At 49.8% G+C, this 24,197-nt stretch overlaps 7 protein-coding genes across 7 annotated transcripts; 1 reads left to right on the top strand and 6 right to left on the bottom strand.

Moving 5' to 3' along the window:
- Positions 1 to 520: 520 nt before the first annotated feature.
- On the bottom strand, positions 521 to 5,361 carry BBK36DRAFT_1200054 (glycoside hydrolase family 18 protein; the record flags this gene model as incomplete). Its single annotated transcript, XM_024897113.1, has 5 exons — positions 521 to 2,577; positions 2,646 to 2,912; positions 2,990 to 3,048; positions 3,155 to 3,366; positions 3,451 to 5,361. The coding sequence occupies 5 exons, from the start codon at positions 5,359 to 5,361 to the stop codon at positions 521 to 523; spliced, it is 4,506 nt and encodes a 1,501-aa protein (XP_024749423.1).
- A 637-nt stretch (positions 5,362 to 5,998) lies between these two features.
- On the top strand, positions 5,999 to 7,557 carry BBK36DRAFT_1119160 (hypothetical protein; the record flags this gene model as incomplete). Its single annotated transcript, XM_024890558.1, has 6 exons — positions 5,999 to 6,208; positions 6,270 to 6,467; positions 6,584 to 6,709; positions 6,734 to 6,776; positions 6,841 to 7,293; positions 7,385 to 7,557. The coding sequence occupies 6 exons, from the start codon at positions 5,999 to 6,001 to the stop codon at positions 7,555 to 7,557; spliced, it is 1,203 nt and encodes a 400-aa protein (XP_024749422.1).
- Positions 7,558 to 8,484: 927 nt separating this feature from the next.
- On the bottom strand, positions 8,485 to 10,681 carry BBK36DRAFT_1168730 (hypothetical protein; the record flags this gene model as incomplete). Its single annotated transcript, XM_024895219.1, has 8 exons — positions 8,485 to 8,628; positions 8,659 to 8,832; positions 8,903 to 9,267; positions 9,391 to 9,640; positions 9,784 to 9,844; positions 9,915 to 10,200; positions 10,261 to 10,343; positions 10,659 to 10,681. 8 exons carry the CDS (start codon positions 10,679 to 10,681, stop codon positions 8,485 to 8,487), a joined length of 1,386 nt encoding a protein of 461 aa, XP_024749421.1.
- Positions 10,682 to 12,159: 1,478 nt separating this feature from the next.
- Positions 12,160 to 13,620, bottom strand: BBK36DRAFT_1159164 (Zn-dependent exopeptidase; the record flags this gene model as incomplete). The annotated part of the gene is made up of 3 exons (XM_024894173.1): positions 12,160 to 12,788; positions 12,831 to 12,969; positions 13,039 to 13,620. The coding sequence occupies 3 exons, from the start codon at positions 13,618 to 13,620 to the stop codon at positions 12,160 to 12,162; spliced, it is 1,350 nt and encodes a 449-aa protein (XP_024749420.1).
- A 2,662-nt stretch (positions 13,621 to 16,282) lies between these two features.
- On the bottom strand, positions 16,283 to 17,728 carry BBK36DRAFT_1118962 (Pyruvate/2-oxoglutarate dehydrogenase; the record flags this gene model as incomplete). The annotated part of the gene is made up of 1 exon (XM_024890537.1): positions 16,283 to 17,728. The coding sequence occupies one exon, from the start codon at positions 17,726 to 17,728 to the stop codon at positions 16,283 to 16,285; it is 1,446 nt and encodes a 481-aa protein (XP_024749419.1).
- A 1,322-nt stretch (positions 17,729 to 19,050) lies between these two features.
- Positions 19,051 to 20,076, bottom strand: BBK36DRAFT_1119608 (hypothetical protein; the record flags this gene model as incomplete). Its single annotated transcript, XM_024890610.1, has 2 exons — positions 19,051 to 19,927; positions 19,985 to 20,076. 2 exons carry the CDS (start codon positions 20,074 to 20,076, stop codon positions 19,051 to 19,053), a joined length of 969 nt encoding a protein of 322 aa, XP_024749418.1.
- A 1,131-nt stretch (positions 20,077 to 21,207) lies between these two features.
- On the bottom strand, positions 21,208 to 22,343 carry BBK36DRAFT_65774 (glycoside hydrolase family 75 protein; the record flags this gene model as incomplete). Its single annotated transcript, XM_024898450.1, has 4 exons — positions 21,208 to 21,360; positions 21,496 to 21,735; positions 21,841 to 22,176; positions 22,245 to 22,343. The coding sequence occupies 4 exons, from the start codon at positions 22,341 to 22,343 to the stop codon at positions 21,208 to 21,210; spliced, it is 828 nt and encodes a 275-aa protein (XP_024749417.1).
- Positions 22,344 to 24,197: the final 1,854 nt, after the last annotated feature.

Genomic DNA, 24,197 nt, shown 5'->3' with positions numbered 1-24,197 from the left:
AAGAGGTGGGTAGGCCTTTTATGTCTGACCAATACGCGATCCATGCGCATCTTGATGCAATTTCGCGATTTATCGGATGCTTGATACTAATGCACGCATATACCCCGCACAGCACCGACTCTCCGTGAGACAAGCTTACGGCACCATGTGAGACCGGCGCACCCGTTTGCTGAGTACCTCGTATGGTGCGAAGATACTGCGTATTGAGGCACCCAATAGCATGCCATCTAAGTCTTGAGATATTGGCGCCGCATGGCATCAGCATGGGGCCTGCAAGACGTGATGCTTGTAGATTACCGAACTGTGATCTGCTTGCCGTCTACCTGCCAAGCGGGTAAATGCCCAGACGTACTCCGTATACCACTGATGACGACTCTACTTATCTAGCTATCTACGTAGTCTGTCTGTAGTACAGTGTATTACATAGGTGATGGGCGCAACTCTTCGAACAAGGACTTCAATTGCGGTTAAAGCGCAGGGGAGTCGGTACATATGTGCCCGCTACATGTACCTATCTACCTTAGGTAGCAGAGATGCATGAGATCTTGGGACCGCCTGCACTCTTTATCGCGCTCTCTACGCATCCCCCTGTGAGGAAGAGTGGAAGATTGAACCGAACCTCTCGCGAGTTATCATCTCGCTTGAACCATTCCCACCCAGTAAGGGCACCACAACCCTTGAGCTCGTGCTTGAGCTTTTCGCCCTCGTCATCCCAAACCCAATCGCCGACTAGCTTGGTGATATCAAATCGCATGAACGCGACGTAGAAGGCATATCCGCATACCAGGTCATTTGGCCCAACTGTCGAGGTAGGCCCGTCCGTAGTGGTTTCCGTAGGAGCAATCTCCGTCGAGGTAGGCTCGGCCGAAGTCGTCGTCGTCTTTGGTGTTTCGAGCGCGGAGAAGTACGATTCTTGATCGGCTTCGATAGACGACATGTCCTCATTTGCATAGTCTACTCCGAAGAAAGGGTCAAGCGTCGGCGTCACGACTGCCACAGCTGTGCCAGTGGTTGAGATGGTTGTCGTCGCGGTGACGTCGGCAGCCTCGCAATCGACTACAGTCTCGCAGAGTGTTCGAGTAGTGGTCGACCAACTGGTGGTTGGCTTCGTCTTCACCCGAGTGCTACTGACGAACTCAGTGCAGTCTCGACCCGTTTGTAGCGACGTACAGGCCTTGCCAGTTGGCCTCCGATGGGCAGGACAAGCATTAAAACCACAGGGCTGATTGCACAGCGGGTCCCAGTCAGGACAATCGGGGAGCTTCGGACAGTCCAGGAGACAAGTCGGCTTGGGAGGGATTGCTGGGGTGCTGTTGGGGTCGGGGTTAGGAAGGGGCTTGATCGTGAGCCGCTCGCATTGGGCGCCGAAGCAGTCTTTCTTAGGGAAGCAACGCGCCCCCTGACAGCCTCCGCTACCGCAGTCTCCAAAGAGCGTTTTGGCGCATCCGCCCCCCTTCTCGCATTGCTCGCCCTCACAAGGTCCTCCGATCTTGCATTTGGGTCCTTTGCAGTTGCCGCCGCTAATACATCTTTTGCCTCGGCACTTGCCGCCCTCCACGCAGTTTGCGCCCTCACAATCTCCTCCACGCAGACAATCGTCACTCTCGCAGTCCCGGCCCCTTGTGCATGAATCATCCTTGCAGTCAATGTCGCCACTAGGAGCAGGCGTGGGCGTTGGATGCTGGTCATCCCCGGGGCGCTTAGTTGAAGCGGGAGGATTGTTCGTGTTGCTTGGGTCTGGGCCGTTGCCAGTAGGCTTCTGAGTGTTGCTGGGATTTTGGCCGTTACTATGGGGATTTGGACTAACGCTTGAATTCTGGCCATCGCCCGGACGTTGAGATGAAGCTGAAGGGTTCGGTGTATCGATGGGGTGGTCGTCATCAGCAGGGAGCTTTGTTGGAGCCGGGGGCTTGGGAGTCAGTATTGACGGAATCCGGTAGCTGATGGTGGGATAAAATGTGATCGGCAGTAAGTAGCCGGCCACATCGTCCGACGTGGTGCTGGTTGCCTTTCCAGGTCCCGAACTCGACCCAGGCCGGGATCCGGGCCCCGATCCGGGCGACGGCGAGAGGCCTCCGGTGACAGTCCAGCCGTCGGGAATTTGAATCGTAATGGGGTCTGGTGTTATCTGGGGAGTTGGGTTATAGGTAACCAGTTCTCCATCACTTTTGCTAAGCAGATCCGAGTAGTGAATAATAAATGGCTGGTAGCTGACCTCTGAGATGGAGAACGGTGCAGATACGACTGTGGTGCTCAGCTTCGTCCCCGACTGAAGAGTAAGTGTCGTATATGCCGTGAGTGTGACCGTGGTCGGCAGAGGTGACGGCTGGAGAATATTGGTGCATCCGATGCCTGCTTCGATAGAAGGGTTGACCCAGTCCCAGATCATGTTGTCAAAGACGTTGATACAACCGGTCTGATTGTTATGTTCTCCGCCGTGCGGGCCGGTGGTGTCCGTCACGTTGAACTCCTGGAGGTCAACCGCCCAGTCAACCGTTCCGCGGAAATTGAGCCCTTTCCATTTCTCGCGGCGGCTTTCCTTCGTCTTATCGGACATGTAGGCAACCCACTCAACATCTGCGTGGACATTGATCAATATTGTGAAAGCGAGCGTCAGGGGAATTGTGGGTCATGCAAGAACTTACCGTTGTAGACCAGATAATCTGATGCTGAGTCCTTGTCATACCATGTCTTTGGATGTCCCTTGGACTTGGAAATGATCTCGTTGATCTCAGCATTAGCGAGATACCCTCGTGCGTTTGTGCACCTCCCCGCTGCTGCCTCTGATTTGCCGTTGGCACCAGTAAACTTGCATAGAGGCCCCGTGCACCCAGCTTTGGCCATCTTGAAGGATCTTCCGTAGCTTGATTCGCCAACGACGACCTTGCTCGCACTGACGCCAGCTTTGGTAACTGACAGGTGGCAAGTTAGCGGCACCGCCTAATTTTGGACCTTTGTAGTGGAACGGGAAGTATCAAGTCGGACTTACTCATAGAGAGCGCCAAAACGACCTCTGTCTGGTTGACGTGGCTCCTTAAGCAATTTCCGCTGGGACACTCAGACATGGCCCACGTATTTCCAACGTCCCACTGGCCTGTTCACCTAGGTTAGTCGTCGAGTCGGCGAAGTAACGTTTGGCGAGAGGCTCTACTACTTGCCATGAAGATCATACGTCATGTAGACAATATAGTCGACAGATTCTGACATTTCTCGGATAGGAAAGGGTCTCAGATACCAGTAGGAGGCGGGGACGGCAATGGAGAGCGAGTATTTGGTCGGTAAAGCTTTTCTCAAGGCACGAAGGGTCTCAAGATAGTTCGGACCATCCGAGGGAAGCCCTTTGGGAATGCCCGGGATATCAGGTGCCTAGACGCATGGGATACAAGGTCAGTATAGGGGTGTCATAGCAACAATGAGTATTGCGATTAGCGAGACGAGGGCCCAACTCACGCCAGGATATTCCCAGTCAATATCAATGCCATCAATGCCCATTTTCTTAGCGAAAGCTACGAGATTAGACACAAAACGTTCTCGGTTCTCGGGAGTCATGGCTTTGCGGAGGACATCATAAGACGCGACACCGGTAGAAAATCCCCAGCCGCCGAATGATACGATCTTCTTGACGTTCTTCAGGCCCATGAACCCATCCCACTGGTGGTGTGTATCATTGATGTAGACCGAAAAGTCACTCTTGATATCGCCGAATGCCCAGTGCATGTGGGTATACTTGTCGGTATTGGCCAACTTCGATTCCATGTGCAGGCAAGGGCGCTCCCAGTTGAAGGCTTCGTAGTAGCCGATGCGCTGGAACCCACCAGATGGAGATTTGGCATTGTTGACAATACCGGTGCCACAGTTTGAGATACATCCATTGGAGCCAGCCGGCGCAGTTCCGGGGTTTCCCGTCGGTCCATCTGCCTTTGTGCAAAAGAGAGGGTCGATTCCACACTGTCCCCAAACATTGCAGCAGGAGTTGAGAGGACACGGGTTGAGCTTCGCCAGCTCGAACGCGTCCTTGACCTGCCCAGGTTTGACAGTGCCGGGCTTTTGGGGACCGCACACAGCATTAGACACAGGCGCAGGCATTGGCGGCGACCCCTTGCTGAGGCAGATCTTGAGACCGACAGTCAAGTTGGGGCATCCTCTCCATCCCCAGGTGATCTTCTGGTTGAAGGCCTCGATGTCCTTTGGTGTCAGATTCCAAGGCATGCCAATGGCTGAACAGTCGTCTCCTGCTTTGATTGCATAGGTAAAGCACTCTCCATTAGCCTCAGGGAGCGGCTTGCTTGCGCCAGATGAACAGCAGATATTCTTTCCCGCCTGCAGTTTCTTGCACCAGTCGTTTCCATTCCCCTTGACTCCGTTGTACTTGAGGAAGTCAGTGACGGAGATCTTGCAAGCTTTTGCTATGGAGGCACATGAATCGCCAGCGGCAATTTTCCTCATGCTGCAGTATTTGCCGTCAACCTTGCTGTCCAAAGCCTGGAGCTTTCCTGCGGGTGTCCCAATCGACGATGAGTTTGAAGCTTTGGCGTTGATCGCTGGGAGAGGAATCTGGCTAATGACGAGCTCGCGGGAGTTTGTGCCGGACTTGTCCTTGGCACACTCGCCCCGATTCCAAGACAACAGCGCCGATTGAACGTTGCCAATATCTGCTTCAAGGGCCACTGCCACTCCGGCAGTGTGATCCATGTCGCTATTTTGGTCGCAGATCTGTGCCAGCGTACCGGACGGGACCGAGCCCTGCTCCTTATACTCCTCAAGCAGATGATCAACCACGGACGGGATAGTGGCTGAGGACAGTGCCTTTCCGGCGTAGATGGCAACAACCGCTCCATCAAAATAGCCTAGCATAATGTTGTTGTCTTTGGTACAGCCAGTGGTAGCCACAGTCTTGCGTGCGTATTCCTTGAGCTCGTCGAGTATGGTGACCACGCCGGTTCCGGCTTGGGTCGTGGAATTGCCAGTATTTTGCGAAATAATGAGCGGGACTTTGGATTCAACAAAAGTGCCGCCGCACACCTCCAGTTCTTGCTTTGCAGCGCCTGATTCATGCTGAGATACCCCGTCCACTGAAGAGGTCGTACAGGCACGAATCAGCACAGAGTTGGTCTTGTCGTTGATCGGAGTGTGTATTGCCAGGTCAAAGAGCACGGGTTGGTCGCATTGCGAGAGCCTTTCGAAAGAGGAGTATACACTCCATTGGTCAGGACTCTTGTCGGAACATGAAAGCGGGCAGAGATTCAACTGTGACTGAAAAGCGTCCGCTTCGTTGGCAGTTGCCGAGACGCCGTGAAAGCTGGCTATCGCAGTGGCCGAAGCAAACCACCACGCAATACCCCCAGGACTTATCCAAGGCATATTTCCGCCGAGAAGAAGGAATTACACCTAATAAAGATGGTCCCAGTCTTCAAATAGAAGCTGAAGGAATTTCTGGCAGGTCGTGTTGGTGAAAGATTAGCCTAGCCGAGATGTCGAGTGTCGGCTGTTAACATGAAGAGCAGCGTATAGCTTGACGTTATAACTTTTCTTGATCAAACCCTTTCCCCACTTTGCAATCATATGAGATATGGAACTTGTCCATGGACTTGACAGTGGCAACGTTCCTTCCCCGTCCTTTTCTCTTTCTGGTCGTCTCAATCAAAGCGTTGGTTGTTAGGCTATTATTGGCGGCGACTTTTTTTCTTGTCAACTTGGTTCGAGCTCAAGCACTCAAGGGGTATGACAATAAGCTATTTTAAAAAACAATACATTGGCCTATGCTCGATGCAATTTCCCTAACAGCGTTGTAAACATTCTAGAAGCACAGACTGCAGAAGCGTGGATCATCCAGGTGGAGCAGATAGCTGAAAAAGTTTCTTAAGTAGACGTCTGATCTCGAGAGGGTTTCATAGCCGTGCTATACATATAATGCTTGTCTGTGTATCTACAACGAAGACCAGCATCTGGATACATTATATCGGTATTTCTCGTGCTCTTTGGCTGCCCGCTAGCAATCATGGCACGGCCGTACTCCTTCTTCGTTCATCTATTCACGCTTCTAGCTCTCACACTGGGCACAGCGTCTATGCCAGCTGAATCTCCGAGGGCAAACTACCCGTCAATTTTCTCGAGGGGAAAAAATGCGAAGCAAGATGCCTTGATGCTTTGCGCCGATCCTAGATTCATAGACTATGTTGAAGAGGCATTTGTCGACGCCGAACAGATTGTGAGAAGACATACTTCCGTTTTCTAACCGTTGCTAGGACAAGTGTTCACGTTTATTCTAGGTGACAAACACAGTCCGTGAACTCGAACTCCTCATTTCCATGTTCGTGCCCGATGGCTCTGGTCGACTCTTGCCAAACAAGGTTCATAAATGGAGCCGATCGTTTGACGAAGACAATGTCTTTTCGACATACAACTTCTTCATCCACAGACTGGCCGACCCCGATAGGCCAGGAACACATGAAGATGCATATGACGCAGTTCTACACACGCACGGCAAGTACCTACTTCCCATCGTACTCGCTTCCATGGTTGCTTCTGACCCTCTCTTGACTTGCTAGCTGTGGCACAATTCATGAGTAGAGCCTTGCAAAAGTACAACCGAGGCGAAGCTAACCCCGGATATCCCACTTTATTGGTGCATTGTGACGAATACGAGTTCTTATTCGAAGCACTTAATGACGGGCGGAATTACACCGAGGGTGAGACCATCCCCAGCCTTGTATCCGCATGAGATTCTTATTAGCTGACCATATACTGTTCATCAGCCAACCCGACAAAAACGAATCGTGAGTCTTGTTAAGGAAATCCTAGCACGAATTAAACCAGAACTAATTTACTATTAATCCGAAGCCGAGACTGATGGTGATTATGTTTTGGCAATGCTTGCAGGACCGCACAGCGTGTGGGCCGGACAACGTCGCTTTGTTGGAATTAAAGAAGTGTGTCAACAAAGCCGGGACCAAAAGGAGCGATTCTGGGGGGAATTCGCTGTCCCAACTCTCGAAGGAATGGATGCATACGTGATGCGCGGCGAATATGACACTTTTGACGAACACATGTGCATCTGTGAGGTAGGGCATGACAAGTTCAGGGAAGTTGAGGCGAAGAATATCAACGACGGCCTCGAACTACGACGGCTACATGTCCCGAGGGGAGGCTCCCCCACGACATACCAGAAAGAGGCATTGAAAACACTGATGAGAGAAGGCTTAGGGATCAGCTGGCTGGGCAGCCCCCTCGTCTCAACTATCATTCATGAATTGTCGCACTCGAGATCATTTACCGCCGCAGGCCGCGAACTCGGTAAGCCACAATCGTTCCGCTACCCGTCATGTATGCTGACGCATCTCCGGTGAAACAGATGACATAGATTGTGTGAGAGGCGCGATGGTAGAGAGAACGGCTTCAAGCAAGGACTGCCTCTATCAAGTGGCCAAAGGGGAGGATGGCCTGGACAGTGAGGGCTATGCCCAGGGCCACTGGGACGCCGGTGAGATGCTCATGGACCCTAAGATACCTTACTTGGGGAACTGCGGTTGTACTAACAGTGTAACTCAATGGCAATAGAAGCGTTCGCTTTATTCAATGCAGGTAATTACCACATCCCTTTTCCCAGTCTGCAACCTGATTTGCGACAGTATATATGCCCAGACTTGTCGTTGTGCTAATCAAATGGGAACTCTCTAGCAATGTGGGCCAACAGCGCAACGTGGTGGCGGAAGTACGAAGCGAGGAGCAGAAGCAAGAATCCGCCCCCGCAGAATTGAGCTCGCGAAGAGCCATATGAAGCAAGGCAATCGATGGAGACAGGGAAGCTTGCCTCCTCGTGGCGCATATGCATTGCAAACATCGGGTGTACAAGCGCGAGACACAAGTACATAAGTTTAACCTCTGGTCCACAAAAGATCATATAGACTCGTGTTTTCAGACTCTGATACTCCGGTGTCTTGATCGATAAGACACTGCCGAGTCTCCTGGTCGCCTCTTTCATCAACGAGTGATATTCGCTCTCAGTGGTCTCAACACGGCGTCTTTGTTCAGGTTAGCGTCGCCTTGAATTGCCGATCTTCGTCTACAATTCGGACGCTGCTTTTGATTGTCCATCAGACCGTACATTACACTACGTGACATTCAAATTCTGTCGCAATGCGGGTCATATCGAGCATAATGCAGGACCATAGGAGATGCAACTCCTTTTGATGCAAATCTTGTAAAGCCCTTGAGGGTCTTGGCATACGATGCGTCCTATGGGAACTTGAAGAGACGAGAGTGATAGAAATAGTATAAGTGTACTTACTGTTTCCACTGTTCAATAAGGTACCAATCTATACCCCAAGGCACTGCGAGGAGATGGCATGGGGCTTCCCGATGGTAACAAAGCGTCCGAAAGTGTAACACAAGTATGTCCACACGAAGGCTCTAACGTCTGGATATAGAAGGCTAGGTAAAAAAAACAAACTAAAGTCGACAAAGCATTGGCTTTAGATGGTGTTCTCAGAAGAATAGCCGGCTGCTTTCTCGCTGTCGCCTACCTAGGGTGGGAACTTCGAAGTCTAGCTTTTCCCAGCTCATGAAACAACCCAAGAAGAACGTAACAGCGCCTCCTGCATATGCAACCCACTGTATCTTCGCAATCGTCTATATAATACCCTTGATAGCGAGACCGACAACACGAGGGTCCTGTCCAGGCCGAAAGATGCTGGAGTCGATGCCCGCCAGAGCGTCTCGGATCTCCCTGCTGCTGAAATGGCCAAAACCACTGATGGAGCCGTACAGCTTGCTATATCCAACGTTCTGAAAAAGGCAGCCAGCGCGGGACAGGGCAACCGAAACGCCGAATAACTGCGAGAGAATAGGTAATATGGAAGTGTCTTGACGGAGAGACTTTTTTTCGCGCATCGTTGCATGCCACCTCGACCAGATTACTCTTATCAAGCCGGGGTACGTCTTGGACCAGCCGGGACATGACTGCATTTCCAGTCTGCCAGATGAGACCAACGCTGATTCCACTGAGAATATTAAGGTCTAGGATCCTGCTGCTGGGGGTATCTTGCTTCAGAACAGACATTCCCCCAGCCCCAGCCATCATCATAGCGCCGCTCAAAATGTAAAAGGGCGGGAAAACGCGGATTCGAGGCAAGAGACCGGCAAACAAGATGGTGGAGGCAATAAAACTGCAGTTGTAGGGCAAAAGACGGACAGCGGCATCTATGGGGCTCAGACCTCGGATAAAGGCAAAGAACAAGGGCGTGTAATAGAGCGCGATCCCGTACGAGCCTCCGGCGGCCAAGGTAGAGAGTCAGATGAAAAAGAAGTTCTTATCTTGTAAGAACAGGCCGACAGGCAAGGCTTGGTGCTCTCGGGTCATGAAGAGGGGAACAAGTTGCTGCACTATATAACAGATGAAGACAATTCCGGCAAGGGTCCAGACAATGATTGTGCCAAAGAAGTCCCAGTCCCAAGTCGAACCGCTGAATACTACAACAAGACTGAAGAGTACGATGAAGGAAAAATGCAACAGTCTGCCAAGCCAGTCGATGCTGGCAAACTTGGACCATGTCAATGTGTTGAGCTCCGATGGGAGGTTGGGGAGACTGCTGACTGCGAGCGCAAGAATGACGCCAATCAATGGCATATTAATGTACATGGCCTGTGAAGAAATCCATCAGTTCCCAATCTTGAGTTTTGGCCCCAAGGTAGAACCAGGCTTACCCAGCGCCAGGTAGCATGCTGATTCCCAGCAAAAGCACCTCCAACTAGTGGCCCAAGTACAAGGCCTACCGCCTAGGAGACGCCCATAACTTCGACGTATCGAGTGTATTCTAACGGTGTGGTGAGAAGCAAGACGTAGATGCTGCCTCTGTATGAGGGTCAGCCTCGCCATGATATTCTATCGTACCTCCCCTTCTCAGACCATTACTCACGATAGGACGCCTCCAGCTGATCCAAATCCAGTGATGACACGCCCAATAATTACAATGTCAATATTGGAGGCGGTACCGGCCAAGATTAATCCAATGAGCATCAGGGCTTCCGCGACAAGAAAGACTACTACCTTGAGCGGAAAGACGAGGGTCATCTTGCGCCACAAGGGAGTAGTCGCAGCACTCAGGGTACTGTATCCAACGGCAACCCAAGGAAGAAGCTCGACGTTACCAAAGGCCTCATAGATGGATGTTTGGACGTTTGCAACATTACTGACATCGTAGCCTGGTGGAAGTTAGGTGCCACGGTGGTTAGATGAAGTTTAAAGCTGCGGCTTCAACGTACCGATAATCAGCATGGTCAACATCAAACAGATGAAAACAAGCGGCCACCTCCAGCTCTCTAGTCCTTCTCGAAAATGCGATAGCCTCCGTCATCCAGGTTGGCGCTTTCATCAGCATTCGGTGCCCTCGCCTACGTCGTCTCTCCAGGCCCCTTTTAAAGATCTTCCATCTTGACGATTGATGAAGTAGCAATAATTATTCTCAAGCTCGCCTACTGGCCTGGGATTGTTGTCCAGATGCTTGGTTAAAAAGACTCGAATAAGAAAGCTTCAGGGATGAATTACGAAGAGGGGAGCCGACGTTATTTCTATTTCTTCAGTCAGTTCTAATGAAGCACACCGCAGGGCTGAGCAGCCTAACAATAAGACGAAGGGTACTACATGACCCAATTAGACGCACGAGTTGGGGGCAATTGGTCCCATCTCTTACACGCACTACCGACCCCAAACACCGTCTTTCCCAAAAGAGGCCCGTGTGGAATGAAGGCCCTTTGGAGCCAATCTGGCATATAACTTTCGCTTAGGATCCTGAATGACGGTGACCGCGATGTTCCCCCAAACATACTTTATTGGAGAAGTGTACCTAGGTAAGAAACAACGCTCCATTTTTAGCTGGTCGCACCCCAGGGCGAGGCATACATACACAGATATATCCCATACGCACGTTTGGCCTAAAGTTGGGGAGGCCATTGGTTGCGTAACACTTCCCATTAGCTGAGGGCTGAATATGCTACATCGCCCCGATGGATTTGTAACGCAGAGCACCTCAGGGGCGTTTGTTCCCAAAGGAGCCTGTCGATGTCCAGGGGCGCGTCCATCGTGCACGAGCAGTTTTGCGTCGGTGGACGACTCTCCCTAAAGGGAAGCACGGCCGCCACAGCAGAGATCCTGCGATCCTGACCGGAATATAGAAATACCAGTCATCCCGACTTTTCAGTTCCACGACAAGCAGTGCAGCTGAGCCGTCTCAGGCAGAGAATACCAAATGCACCATTCTGTTGGATATTCTGCGTACCCACACTTAGAAAAGAGCGCAGTGTCAAGCAAAGCACTTGTGTCTATTGCAGGCTTGGCTCAAGTCCTTTCTCATCTTTGCGGATGACCGAAATCCATCGTTTTTGGTATGCTGGATGACAAGGCTGTGGGTAATCCCAGAATTCTTCCACAACCACGCGCAAGAGGATCCGTGCGGATGCTACATAGGTACTATGTAGATTAAGAGCTTTGTGCTTCGCGCGGGGTCTTACCCCTTAGGTACCTACTCTGGCGATAATCTGTGGTACTAAAGTACCTTACTACGGCTAACAGTAACCGGTTCTCAGCCCTACCTACCTTACCTTATGGATACCCGGAGCTCTGGTGTGGACTTGATCACCACGTGGCTGTTCCCGCCAGCGCATTCACGGGCTCCTCTGCGTGCCTGGCTAAGACCTGGACAACATAGTATTAAGTAGGTTTACACTATGTCGACCCAGGATAGAATTGTAGACAATTTTCTAGCCTATAGATAGGTACCTAAAGTAGTATGGTATTGGCGTTGAGGAAGTGCCTGTACTTGGGAGAATAGAGCCAAGCTGCACTAAGGTAGTTAGTTATTATACTAGCCGGAGATAGACATCCATGGGAGCGGATGGGGCTGGCCCCGGCTTGGCAGGAACAAACGAACGAAATAGAACGAACAGGTACATGGTACGGAGTAGCTACCTGTAAGTTGAACTGGCTCATAGATGGCGAGAGTCTTATTCTTAGTCGGACCTCTACTGACAGGCAGAGGTATCTGAATGGGGAGAAGATATACCACAAGGTCGAGGGACAGGACCATTGAGCGTAAGACTCAATCTCCCTTGATACTTATTGATCAAACGCTATTTGAGGCCAATCTCGGTACGACTATTGGTACACTAATTCTGCCAAACATTGTTCAGTAGCCACAGCTCTCCGGCCCACTGCTCCTTGACAACTGGCCAAATGTTCTCAGGGGGCAAGACAAAACCACCCTGGCCAGATGTCACCGGGTCTAACTCCAGAGTCCAAGAGTGGTTAGCGCCGTAAGCACCATAGTGGTGATCACGGCCGTTGCCAGCTGAGTAGTACTCAATATCGCAGCCTGTGCCGTACTGGTAGGTCTCGTTGCGGCTATCGTATGCCTGCACGGCATTTGCAAAGCCTCCGGCAATCTCAAGCATGCGAGGGAGCGTGGCGGGATACTGTGAGGTGTTGCAAGTCCACCCAGGCGGCGTCAGAATCTTCTGGCCGTAGCTGTGCAGATCAATGTAGGAGCGAATCCCCTTGGGTGATTTCCCAAGTTTGTTGGAAAGTCCAGATACGGCAATATTCTCGGGGGTATCGCCCGGGCTCAGTCCTTGGAAAGTGCTGTCGCACGGATCGGTAGATGCGGCGCCAGTACCCGGCTCGCCGCCCCATTCAAACTTCCAGTTGCGATTCAGGTCAGTGCCCACGCAAGTGGTATTGCTCCGAGGCAATCGGTTCTTACGCCACATGCGATCTGTTGTCTGCGTGTATGCAAAGCCTATATGGAGGTGTTGCATTAGTACTACCCGGCCATACCGACAAAGCGTGATAAATTTCAACTTGCCGTCTGGGTTATGGAAAGGAACAAGCCAGAAGTCGTAGTAGTCTAGGAACTTTATGATTTCCTTGTCTTGAGCCTTGTATCCGTTGATCAGTTGCCACGCCCAGTATTCAATCACCTGCGGTCACCACGATTAGACTATTGCTGCTTTTTAAGTAGATTTCTTTTGAGCGTGTAGCAGTCGTACCAAGGTGGTGATCCACTCCCTGGCGTGGACAGTGGCATGCCACAGGATGATAGGCTTGTTCCCCTTCTTGCCCTTGTCGCCAAATAAGTGAAAAGCATAGATGGAGCGGTTCTCATACGAAGAGCCAATGTCGTATTTCTTGCTATTCTTGGGAAAGGCGGCAACTAGGTCATCCCAATACTGGAGATGATCTTCATAATCGTGATAGGTATCGTACCAGTTCAAGTCTGGGAGCTTGCCGGCTTTGTGATGCCCGTGATTGTACGTTGGGGTCTTGTTCTCCCGTCGAATCAACTCTCCGAGATCATCGCTAAGAAGCTGCGTAATGAGGCCCAATTCATTGAAGCTCTGGATTTCACTAGGTGGAATCGCCACTTCAAATCCGCGGCTCGTGACCTCCGTAGGGTAGGCGGCGAATCTCTTCTCAAGGAATTCGAACTGGCTCTTGTCGGTTGCTGTGATGCTGTAGACATGATATCCATCATAGCTGACTTTCTCCGAACGCGGACTTGGCGAGTTTACGTTGGCAACGCGCGAAGCCACCAGTGGCGCCAACAAAGCCCAAGCTGTCAGGAACTTCATGATCTCAATGTCCGACCACGTGCTGGATCTTATCGGTTGGTGCAGTGTATGAGCACAAGAGCCCAGTTGAGAGAGCAGGTAGAGCACATCTTATACTTGCCGATTGTCACCCACCGCCCAATGCTCCTGCTTTGTGAGAGATGTCGGTTGGAAGCTACCCCGAGATCATGACATACCAGCGACGCAGAAGATGAAAACCTTCAATTACATAAACGTCGAAGACGTATGAGGGAAGTTGCCGGAGTTATCACGCAATTGCTGGCCTCCTCATTGAGCGATATCGTGCTCTATTCACGCAATCGCCAGGGGTCTCATTTCGAATGCCATATACGTCCTGTATGCGGCAATAAACCTTGCTCAATCAAGGATTTCGAATCCATATGTTAGTATCACCTACGTAGTTTGGTAGGCTAAAAAACGTTACCGTTGCGAGTGGCGGGCATAATAGCGCAACAACTGCAATCTTGCAGTAACGGTAACTTATTACCGACAGATGAACCCCAATTCGGCATGTGTATTTAATCCGACCAATAATGCTTGGTCCAGTCCACATGTAGCTTATCGGTCCTTTCCTCCTCTATGGGTAAATAGGCACTACTGGATCTTATGACGGGATCTATAGCTTAATTCAGACCGCAAATCTAGCAGATGTGCTCGGTATTTCGCCTAAAGTGTTCAAAAGCTGGGATGTTGTGATTCTTGGCTCATCCTCGTCATATGCGTAGTTGCGCTGTCAAACTTGAGAGCTTACACAGCGTTATATAAAAAAAAAAGAAAAAAAAACTTATTTTTATTTCGCTTGAGCCAAGGTAGATAAACATACATTGCCTCTTAAGGTCTTCCTTCTCACAAACATGATTATACGTTTACAGGGCATCCCCCGGTCAACTGCTCGGGCAGTTTTGATATCGCGTCCCATGACTGCAGACCTGGTACCCGGAAGTGGTGGATACAAAAGAGAGACAACACCGCAGAGAAACTAAGTCAGCTCTCTTTATAATGCGTAATTGAAACTACATTCATATCAGACCGTTGGAGATAGTAAAGAGAAGATGTGAGGAAGTCATGGGGCTAATTCAGCAAAGCAACTCCGTTTTGGGACAATACGAGGTATTACTGCACAAGGATTTCTTGAAGAACTTGTCCTCGGGTGATCAGCTCCACGTACCGAATGAAGCAGTTTGCGTGAAAGCAGTGTAGCGATTGGTCATATTTGTCACATCATTCCCAACTCGCGGCCACCTATAACCCGAGATAGCAAACCGCAATAAGCTGATTGGTCGAGTGTCTCGCAAGTTCTCTTGGAAAGGTTCACAGTCCTTTTCCTCAAGTCCTTCCATATCCTAGCTTGCCTAGCATTCCAGCTAAACTGATCAATCAGCTAATTATTTTTTTTTTTTTTTTTTTTTTTTTTTTTTTTTTTTTTTTTTTGTGCATAACTGCATGAATATATAAGCCAGGCATTCTGGGAGATCGCTCATGCCAAACTGCAACTATCCTGGCATGTTCGAGCAAATTTCGTAGCAACTCCATCGGCGAGTAGGTATCTCGCAGTTAAGCCTTGTTAATAGTACTTCGTATCGAGAAAACTCAGTCAAAAGAGCAATTGCAAACTTGGAAGTTCGATAATTTGAGGCACCTGGTACGATATGGTGGCTACCGACGCTGCTATAGTAGATGGCTGTCTTCGTTTCCGACAGGAGTAACAACGGATGAGACATAGGTGACAGAGGTTTGAGCCCTTCCAGTTGACTTCCCATGACGTCCACAGTCGACGGGCTGCAATTCATCAAGACTCTACCCTTTCTCAACGTGAACCCCATTGCAGATGAGAATGCCGACGCAGCCGGATAATTTCTCAGCGAAATGCCAGCAGAAGTCCGGACTGAATCTTCTGAGATGACGTCCACGCATGAACTAAGAACCAGAGGCTCAGGGTGCCCTTCATTGGTTGATGCCTCTTTGATGGCCTTTACAACATACCCAAACCGGACCGTGCAGACATTTGCAATCTGGGAACAGCCAGCAGTCACAAAGGCCCGCAGGGTGCCTTTGTCAATACCCTTGAGCGCCCCTGTGATGGCGACAAATCTGCTTGTGAGGTCGGCAATGGTGGGATCAATGAAAGGGTGGACTCTGTGACGGGGCTTGAGATATTGGAGCAGTTGAGAGGTGATAGTTTTGCGTGATCATATCTTGTGATCGCTCGCAGTGTTTGCTTAGACGTTTTGGCTGCCACAGCTGGATATTTTACTTTTTTTTTTCTCTTCTCTGTGCAGAAACAATGGCCGAGCGCTCACTAATATCATGGCCATCGCACAGTGATCAAAGACTGCACATAGTGAACAATAGCTTGGCTGTTTGAAGTCGTTTCGAACTTCCCTGGCACGTCTTATCTCCACCCAGATGGGAAGGATTCGGGGAGACCAGAGATTCAAAAGTCAATACCTGTTTGCCTCTCCCTCTTTACTCCATTGAGTAAGGCTCTTGTAATTATTCGGACGTGAAAGTGAAGACTGATTTCGCATTTATCTAGAGTACCTGGTGAGTCAAGCTTGTAGGCCTCAGCCAACATGTCATAATTGCCGCCATATGCTAGAGCAAACCTAATTGGAAGGATGGACTGGCTATGGTAACTTATGCTTCGTAAGTTCTAACGACTTCATTTCAAAGAACCCCAGAGATTATTCAAGCTCTCTGCTAGTGAGGGATGGGCCCATATGGCATCTCTCAATGCCGTCCATTTAACTCCCCCGATCATTGCCATCTCCACTAAACTCATGATCTCACCACCCTCGATACCTAAGCAGGTGAATCCGAGAATCCTCTGCGATTCAGCATCAACAACTGCTTTCATCAAGCCTCTAGTCTCGTCCGTTTCCAGGGCTCGTGCGACATACGACATTGGCATGCTGGCGACCTGGATCTTGCGACTCGGATATTGTTCGCGAGCTTCGTGCTCATGAAGCCCGACGTGCCCAAGCTGCGGATCGGTATAGACAACGTACGGTATAAGACGCTCACTTACTGTGAGGTTCCCCTGCTCAAGCAAGTTGGTGCGCAGCAAGCGGAAGTCGTCATACGAGACATGTGTAAAAGCAGGCCCACCTTTGACGTCGCCAAGAGCCCAGACTCGGGGGTTGGTTGTGCGTAGCTGCGCGTCGGTGATGATGTGGCCGCGAGCCGTAGTCTCGATATTGGCAGCGCTGAGGTTCAGTGTCTCCGTGTTGGGTACACGACCGGCAGCAAACAGGACATGAGATGCCTGCAGCTCCGATTGACCGTCCTGACCTGACACTGCGACTGATACGACGGCCGCTGTAGCGGGATCTTGATTGCCAGCAGGACGAATTGCCGTAGGGGTCGCATCAAGAAGAACTCGGACACCGTCTTCTTTCAGCACACTAAGCATGGCTTGGGCGACATCCGCATCTTCGCGGGACAGTAGCTGTGCGCCTCGCTGGATGACAGTAACAGCAGCACCTAGTCGGCGAAAGAGCTGGCCAAATTCGAGCCCAATATAGCCTCCACCCACCACCACGAGATGAGAGGGCACCACCCCCAGCTCCTGTATCGAGGTTGAGTCCAGTACAACGCCGGATGGGAAAGCAGCAGCATCGAACCCGTCAATCTTTGGTGTCGCCGGGCGCTCTCCACTACAGATGAAAACACGATCGGTCGTGAGGCTCATCTCAGGGCCGTCAAGGGTGCGTACATGGACTGTGCGCTCGTCCTTGAAACATGCGGTACCAAAGATCAGATCGACTCCGGCTTCGCGTATTCTGCGCTCACTACCGGAGCGAAAACTATCGACGATGTCGCGCTTCCGCTGCCTCACAACCTCCATCTTGACATTGACATAATTCTGTGCAGCATCAGCTTGATCACCGGTGTATATGCCATACTGAGGACCTCGCTGCGCTAGATACGCAACTCTTCCAGACGCAATCATTGTCTTGGTCGGCGTACATCCTTCGTTGATGCAGCACCCGCCGACATGCGAGCTCTCAATCAGCGCCGTTTTGTGCTGCGCCTTCGCAAAAGCCATGCTGAGCGGCGTGCCGCCTTGGCCAGAGCCAATGACGATGGCATCATAATGAGTAGACATGGTTCGAATGTTCTCCTTTTGTGTCAAATGCTTGTGCTTGTAAAATAGCCATAAACATGCGGAATACAAGCTACCGCGCATGACTTTCTCGAGGCAAAGACTTCGAGCCAAGGAATGATCCAAGCGAGACACGAGAATGGAATTGAAAGATAGCGATGCACGGGAGAACTGCCCTTAAATATTACGAACATGGCGGCAACTCAAACGTTTAGAGAAGCGGCCATTATAGCGTCCTCAGGATCAAAGCATGGAAGTGGTGGTTGGAGATGGTTACCCTGTTCGGGCACCCATTCGACTTCGGATGCGGAGAAGCAGTGCGTCATGAGGCATTGAGGTTCCAATTCGATGATGTATCTACTTCTACCTACTACCTTGGGTACCTTAGGTACGACTACTACCAGATACCTTACCTCAGGTACCTTAGCTGTTAAGATAAGTACTAGGTACTGAGACGGCTCATCTACATGCTAATTCCTCGCAGCATGCTCACTTCCAGGCCAAACTTCGGGGCAAGGTCCGAAGAGCGTAGCAATTGCGTAAGGAATCGAGGGGTTGCATCCCGAACAGGTCGAGCGCATGAGATCTTACAAGTACCTAGTAGGTATCTAAGGTAGTTGACGCAAAAGTGTGTGTGGCTGTTTTACATATATCGGCCGCCCGGTCTGTGTGCTACCGTTCCCGACAACTCGCAGCGCCTTGGTCTGCGACGCGAACTGCCTTTCAGCATTACGTTGAATAATGACATTGTTGCTACATACGAGAGCGATGCTTGCTTTGCCCCTTCTTTCATTGCTTAGATGAAGAAGCCGTTATAGACCTTGAGTACATTGCACTACACGTCCATTGAAATAACAAGGTGCTTCGTACGGAGAATAGGTGTGCTCCTTTAGGTATGTATGTGTGTATGTATACCTAGTACTACCCAGACGCAACTGAAAGGCTTTCAGCTCTTCTCTCGGCGACAGGGCGTTATTGTGGCGCGCCTCGGAACGATCATTGCATCCCGTAAGCTCTCATGGACCCCCTCTCGTCTTAGTCTGACGCCATCTTGCATCTGACGCTTGAATACATTGAGACAACGCATCGGCAGTTGTAAATCAAAGATAGGCGATAATATGACCAAGTACAGCGTCAGAAAATATTCCAGGGAGTCCTCCTATTCAAACCGTAGAGAATCTCTATTCAAACCGTAATGGTCTATGCATATAGGAAAATTCCTGCGCCTACACCTGCATTCCTATACTGCACACCTACTTATAGTGTAAGCTAATGACACATTTAGTAGCCTCAAGATCTAAGTGATAGTTGACTCTCCTTTCGGTCTATCCCCAAGGGCCTCTGAATCGCTTAGATGTGTCCATTCTAAAGTTCCCCGTTAAGCTCATGTTTCCTGCTATCCCAAGCTTGAGTTCTGCGTCTCTCTCTTCTCTATTTGACTGATTGACATGCCTTGCACTTATGGCAAGTAGTGATCTCAATTCGTGGTTGGACAAATGAGCCAGACTTTGCTGATCACCTCGGGACAGTCGTGAGAGCTGGGTTTGCGAGGCCGCTATAGTATAATCAGACTCTGTCGCAATAAGCTTTGATTCATGTGATGGCGTCCTCAGCGGTGACCTTATAGGCTCCATACGGCGGCTCTCTCCTAGCGAACGTCCTCTCATTCGAAGAGTTCCTCCAGTTGATGAACCACGGGGACCGGTTAGTCTGCCTGACGGCAGTCGCAATAACTCTCCGGCAGCTTGAAATTTCTTTTCCGGAATATTGTAGAGGTCTGTGACGTTCGAGGCAAAGTTCAAGCGGCAATGGCCCTTGGCCATCATATGGTGCTGAATTCCTTCGACAGTATTACGGCGCGTGGCGCAAAGGATGCACTCGCCGTATCCGTAAATAGCAACCTGGAGGTATTCAACAAGTGTCTCTGGTTCGACTTCCAAGTAGTCTTGATATGGTATAACGAAGCTGTGCTCCTTGGACATATGTGCGAGATTGCTCTCAAAGGTGCCATTTCGTGCACCGCAGAAGAGACATCGTGCAGGATCTATTTCCGGTATTTCGGAAGGCTTTGGAATGACATCATCGTTGTCGCCATCATGGGGAGTATCGCCCTCTGCCTCAACAGCCACTCTTCCATTTGACGACAATAAGGGCAGCACAATGGTCCCAGGTTCTGCTATTTTCACACGAAGGTTGTAGACACTGTAAACACAGAAAAGATCAGTACTCTAACTGTTCCTCTGTGGTCGTGAAGCGTACTGTGAATCACTCTTTGCATGCTGTCGCCATTCGTTTGAGCCAGCCAGTGGTATATTGCATAATCTACAGAAAGATGGGAATTCATCTCCCATTCTCGCTGTCAGTTGCTCGCTGGTAGCTCCGGCGGTCAGAATTCCATGGCTTAGCGGCTTGACGCCGGTAGGAGTAGTAAGAGTATGATATGTCGAGCAGCACGAGGCCGTCCAGGAGATCTTGGAGTTCGCAATGTTGTCCAGTTAATGAGCAAAACTGCCTTCAATATAAGGTATATATATTAACAGTCACCTCCAGCCAGCTATTCAGCAAGATACAGTGCTTGCACTGTGACAGTCATTTACCCCGTGACAACTAGCAAGCAGTGGTTTCGTCGACTCATCGATTACCCATTTAGGACGCTCTAACCCGCCTAATATACGCCACTGTCAGTCATCTCGCAATTCAAGTATCCGCAACTACATAGGTACTAATGAGTCACGAGATATGGTAGCCCTGGGCTGTATCTGATTGTTCCACCGTAATAAACAAATTTTGCCTTTCTATTCGTCTCTCAGTTCAATGTTCTCTAATGCAAACATTGCAAACATTGGCACAGCCCAAATTGGCAGTGTGGGAATGAGAAGGACGTGCGTGATACAGTGTAGCTCTTATCGGAAGTGACATTTGCAGCTACCAAGCAGGTAGAATAATGCTAAACAACAGAAATCTCGGTTATCTCTCGCTGGAGGCTGTGCCATTGCAGGGAGATATGCAAGGAGTTGGGGAGAATGAGAGCTGCGCAGACAATGCCAGAGGCGGTATTCCTAATGGCTCCACCAACGGCTCCGGAAAGAACCTAGAGACATAGATAGTCCATGAGGTCGTCACAGAAGCAACGCCTGAGGGTTACCCTAAGCATAATATAATATCCGATGACATCGACGCAATATCAGGCCAAGAGGAATTTTTAGTCCGCTGTTATAACTAAAACTTGAGGCATTTGAGGCTGTTCATTGAATTCAGCATGATGCAGAGTATCGTTTGACAATATGTACTATAGCATTCCAGATACACATCACCAATATGTGTGACACTTTCTCTTACTCTTATTGAATTATATAAAGGTGTAAGTTGCCGAAGCATAGAGCGTCGGCTATCTCATATACTTCAAATTTGAGTGTATAAAGAGGTTCTCATAACTCATGCTCCATTCATGGAAAAGAAAGAGAATGTCGGATCTTCGAGACTCATGAATCCGCAGCACACTTGCCACTCTTGCAGACATAATCATCCGAGCAATCGTCATCAGAGCCACAAGAGGCGCCGATGCAGTGGCCCTCCCAAGAGCAGGTGGTAGGAGGGGGAGGGGGAGGAGTACCACTGCCACCATCCGCGGCACACTTGCCACTGGAGCAAACGTAGTCATCAGAGCAGTCATCATCGGAGCCGCAGGAGGCGCCGATGCAGTGACCCTCCCAAGAACAGGTGGTTGGAGGAGGTGTGGTGCCGCCGTTGTTCCCGCCAAGGCCCTGGACGAGCTTGTCTCCCAAAGACTTGATGCTTGCTTCGAATTCAGAAACATTTTGAGCATTCCACTTGGCACCATTTTTGCCTGGAACGGTATCGTCGCCGATGAATCCGATATAAAGAACATCCTTTGCGCCATGTCCGAAGTCGCCGTTAAGATGCTCGTTGGGGAAACAAAGCTGGGCAAGTGAAATCGATGCCTCCCCGGTTGTTGGTTCTGTGTTGGTGTCGCCCCAGATACCATACCACTGAGACTCATGATTTTAGTAACCTGTGACAGTGGGTTTGTGGCAGGGGATATACCGCCCTGCAAAAAATATGGTACGGCAAAGAGAAGACAGAATCAAACTTACCACCTGATTGTTGCAAACGACAGCCATAACGCTCAGGGGCTTGATATACTGCTGGCCATCAAAAAAGGGCTTCTCGTTAACAACCACGTATGGGTGAATGTTTGCGTTCAAATCCGGGATGCCATATGACTGCACAGTGTCTTTGAATGCTGTCTCGCCGTATCCCGTGGGGTCATTGGAGCAATCGCCGGCCTTATCATCGGCGCCATCGCAGTCGACGTCCATGTTGTCATAGTTTCCGGAGCTTCCCTTCAAGAATATGGCGTTGGGAATATCTCCGCAGAAGACAGCTCCAGAAGAAGAGGTTCCAGACAGTGGTTTAGCGCAAGTTCCCGCCTAATGTATCAACGTCAGGATCTGCCTCGTATAGACTGAATTTCGCGGATGTATCAAGTAGTCCAGACCTTGTGGGCATTGTATATGGCTTGAAGATTGGCAGGAATAGTGTAAGCTAGAGAAGCAGTTCCCGTGGCGAGAAGTGTGAAGAAAGTCGGAGAATGCATTGTGACAACGGCTGTTCAAAACTCTGGTGGACGAATTATTGGACCAGGTAGAGACCAATGCTTCTACAATCTGTATTGCACAATAGCCTTATATACTTGCACTCTAATACATCGTAACATAAGGCACCTTCATGGAATACGAGCTTGTAGGATGGGGTGTTGCCAGATGCGGAAAAGGTTCAAAGCGGTGAGAATTCCTTCCAGTCGTCCCCTGTGTTATTCCACGCCACGCGCTAAAGTAAGCTTAATGTGGAAGGTTGAGTGCGTGGATTAATCAGGAAGCTCTGAGTACAACCAATCACGGCGCGAGCCGTATCCTACAGAGGGCACGTTGGCTGAGGGATACTCTGCTGGTTCGAGGAAAAAAGATTGGTTGAAGCAGCTATTGAAAACAGAGGGGCTATAAACAGAGGAAGAATAGAACATGCAGACACATCTTGGATTCTCTTCATCACGACAGCTGATTGAATCCCACCTGTTCGCAAACTCGCCTTGCTGGGCTAAATCAAGTCAGCACTAAACCTCCAGAGACTTGAGACATCTTATCAGCTCTAAACGGCAATGACAGTCATAAGCCGGAATAATTCATACATATTACAAAAAGAGTCTCAGTGTGAGACAGGTCGTACTACATGAAGACAAACTAAACAAGAAAGCATACCATCGTATGTCTTGCGATTAAAGACATGCTGCCGGCTAGAAACTCTGCATCATTGCATGAGCAGCAGTCCAATATGCGGCGAGATCGAGTGGATTGTCATTGATGTCAGCTCCATTGCCTACAACTGAGCGTTGGCGAGATTCACAACTCGGCCAGAACGCAGAGCAAAAGGACAACTTGACTTAATACTGCAGGCGAGTAAGGTGGTGGCAGTGAGGCAAATCCCTCTAGATTGGGCATGGTGGCACTAGTCTACCTTAGATGTGTCTAATGCACCTCCGTTTTTGCATCTATCGCGGGCTGCCTTAAGAACACGTGAATTTGCACTGTAGAAGCAGGAGAGGACTACGATAAGCACGAGCATTATTGCCGTACTATCACTACGTTAGTTAGGTACGAGAGCCTGACGTCTGATGATACGTATTGTCACTCTGTATAGAAAGAGGCCTTGTTTCAGTGCTGTGCATTTTAGAAAGTTGTCCTGTCTACCTTACCTGTCGCATGCCTCTTGTTAAATCATTCCAGCGGCTGCAAAGCTCGAAATCTATACATCGCATGCAGGAGGAAAGAGCGGTAGGGTGCGAACACTGTATAATGCATGTGTTAGTGTCCTTCCAACTGTTGGTCAGCCTGATATAAATGCTAGAGCAAGAATATTTGCAGTTCGCTGTAAACGATTATACGAAGTGTGCAAACTGTAGCTTTACCGCTCCCATAAGTCGTTCCAATTCAAACCTCAGGGGAAGCAAAAGAGATTCCATACAAAGCACCACCATTTACTCCGTACTGCTAAAAGGTCATTTTCCCTCGGCGTCGGTGGGGCCATTAATTTCTCTTCCGCAAGGATGACCCGTTGTTGATGGACCCCGGTCGTCTTATGTCTAACACGCGATTGGAAGCTGTTCTTCCAAAGAGGAAGGCAGATTGAGTTCCGATTCCATTTACGAGTGTAATTTCTGGGTGCAAGGTTTTCCTAGTGCCAGATAATATTGTCCTTTGCATGTTTGTGTGGCCTAGAATGGCAGGACGACGGTGCTCATAAGCTTATATCAATCTATAGTGTGTAAATAGCTTTATTCAATGGGATTACATGCTTGAACCTCTCGTATGTTTCTTCAGGCCGTCTACTCTCTATTACTCCTAATGCTTCTGTGTACCACTTTGAGCTATAAGTATCCGAGTATCTCCAACGT

Source organism: Trichoderma citrinoviride (assembly GCF_003025115.1).
Source record: "Trichoderma citrinoviride strain TUCIM 6016 unplaced genomic scaffold BBK36scaffold_7, whole genome shotgun sequence".
In the NCBI taxonomy this organism is placed as follows: Eukaryota; Fungi; Ascomycota; class Sordariomycetes; order Hypocreales; family Hypocreaceae; genus Trichoderma; species Trichoderma citrinoviride.
This window is presented reverse-complemented; position numbering and strand designations above follow the sequence as displayed.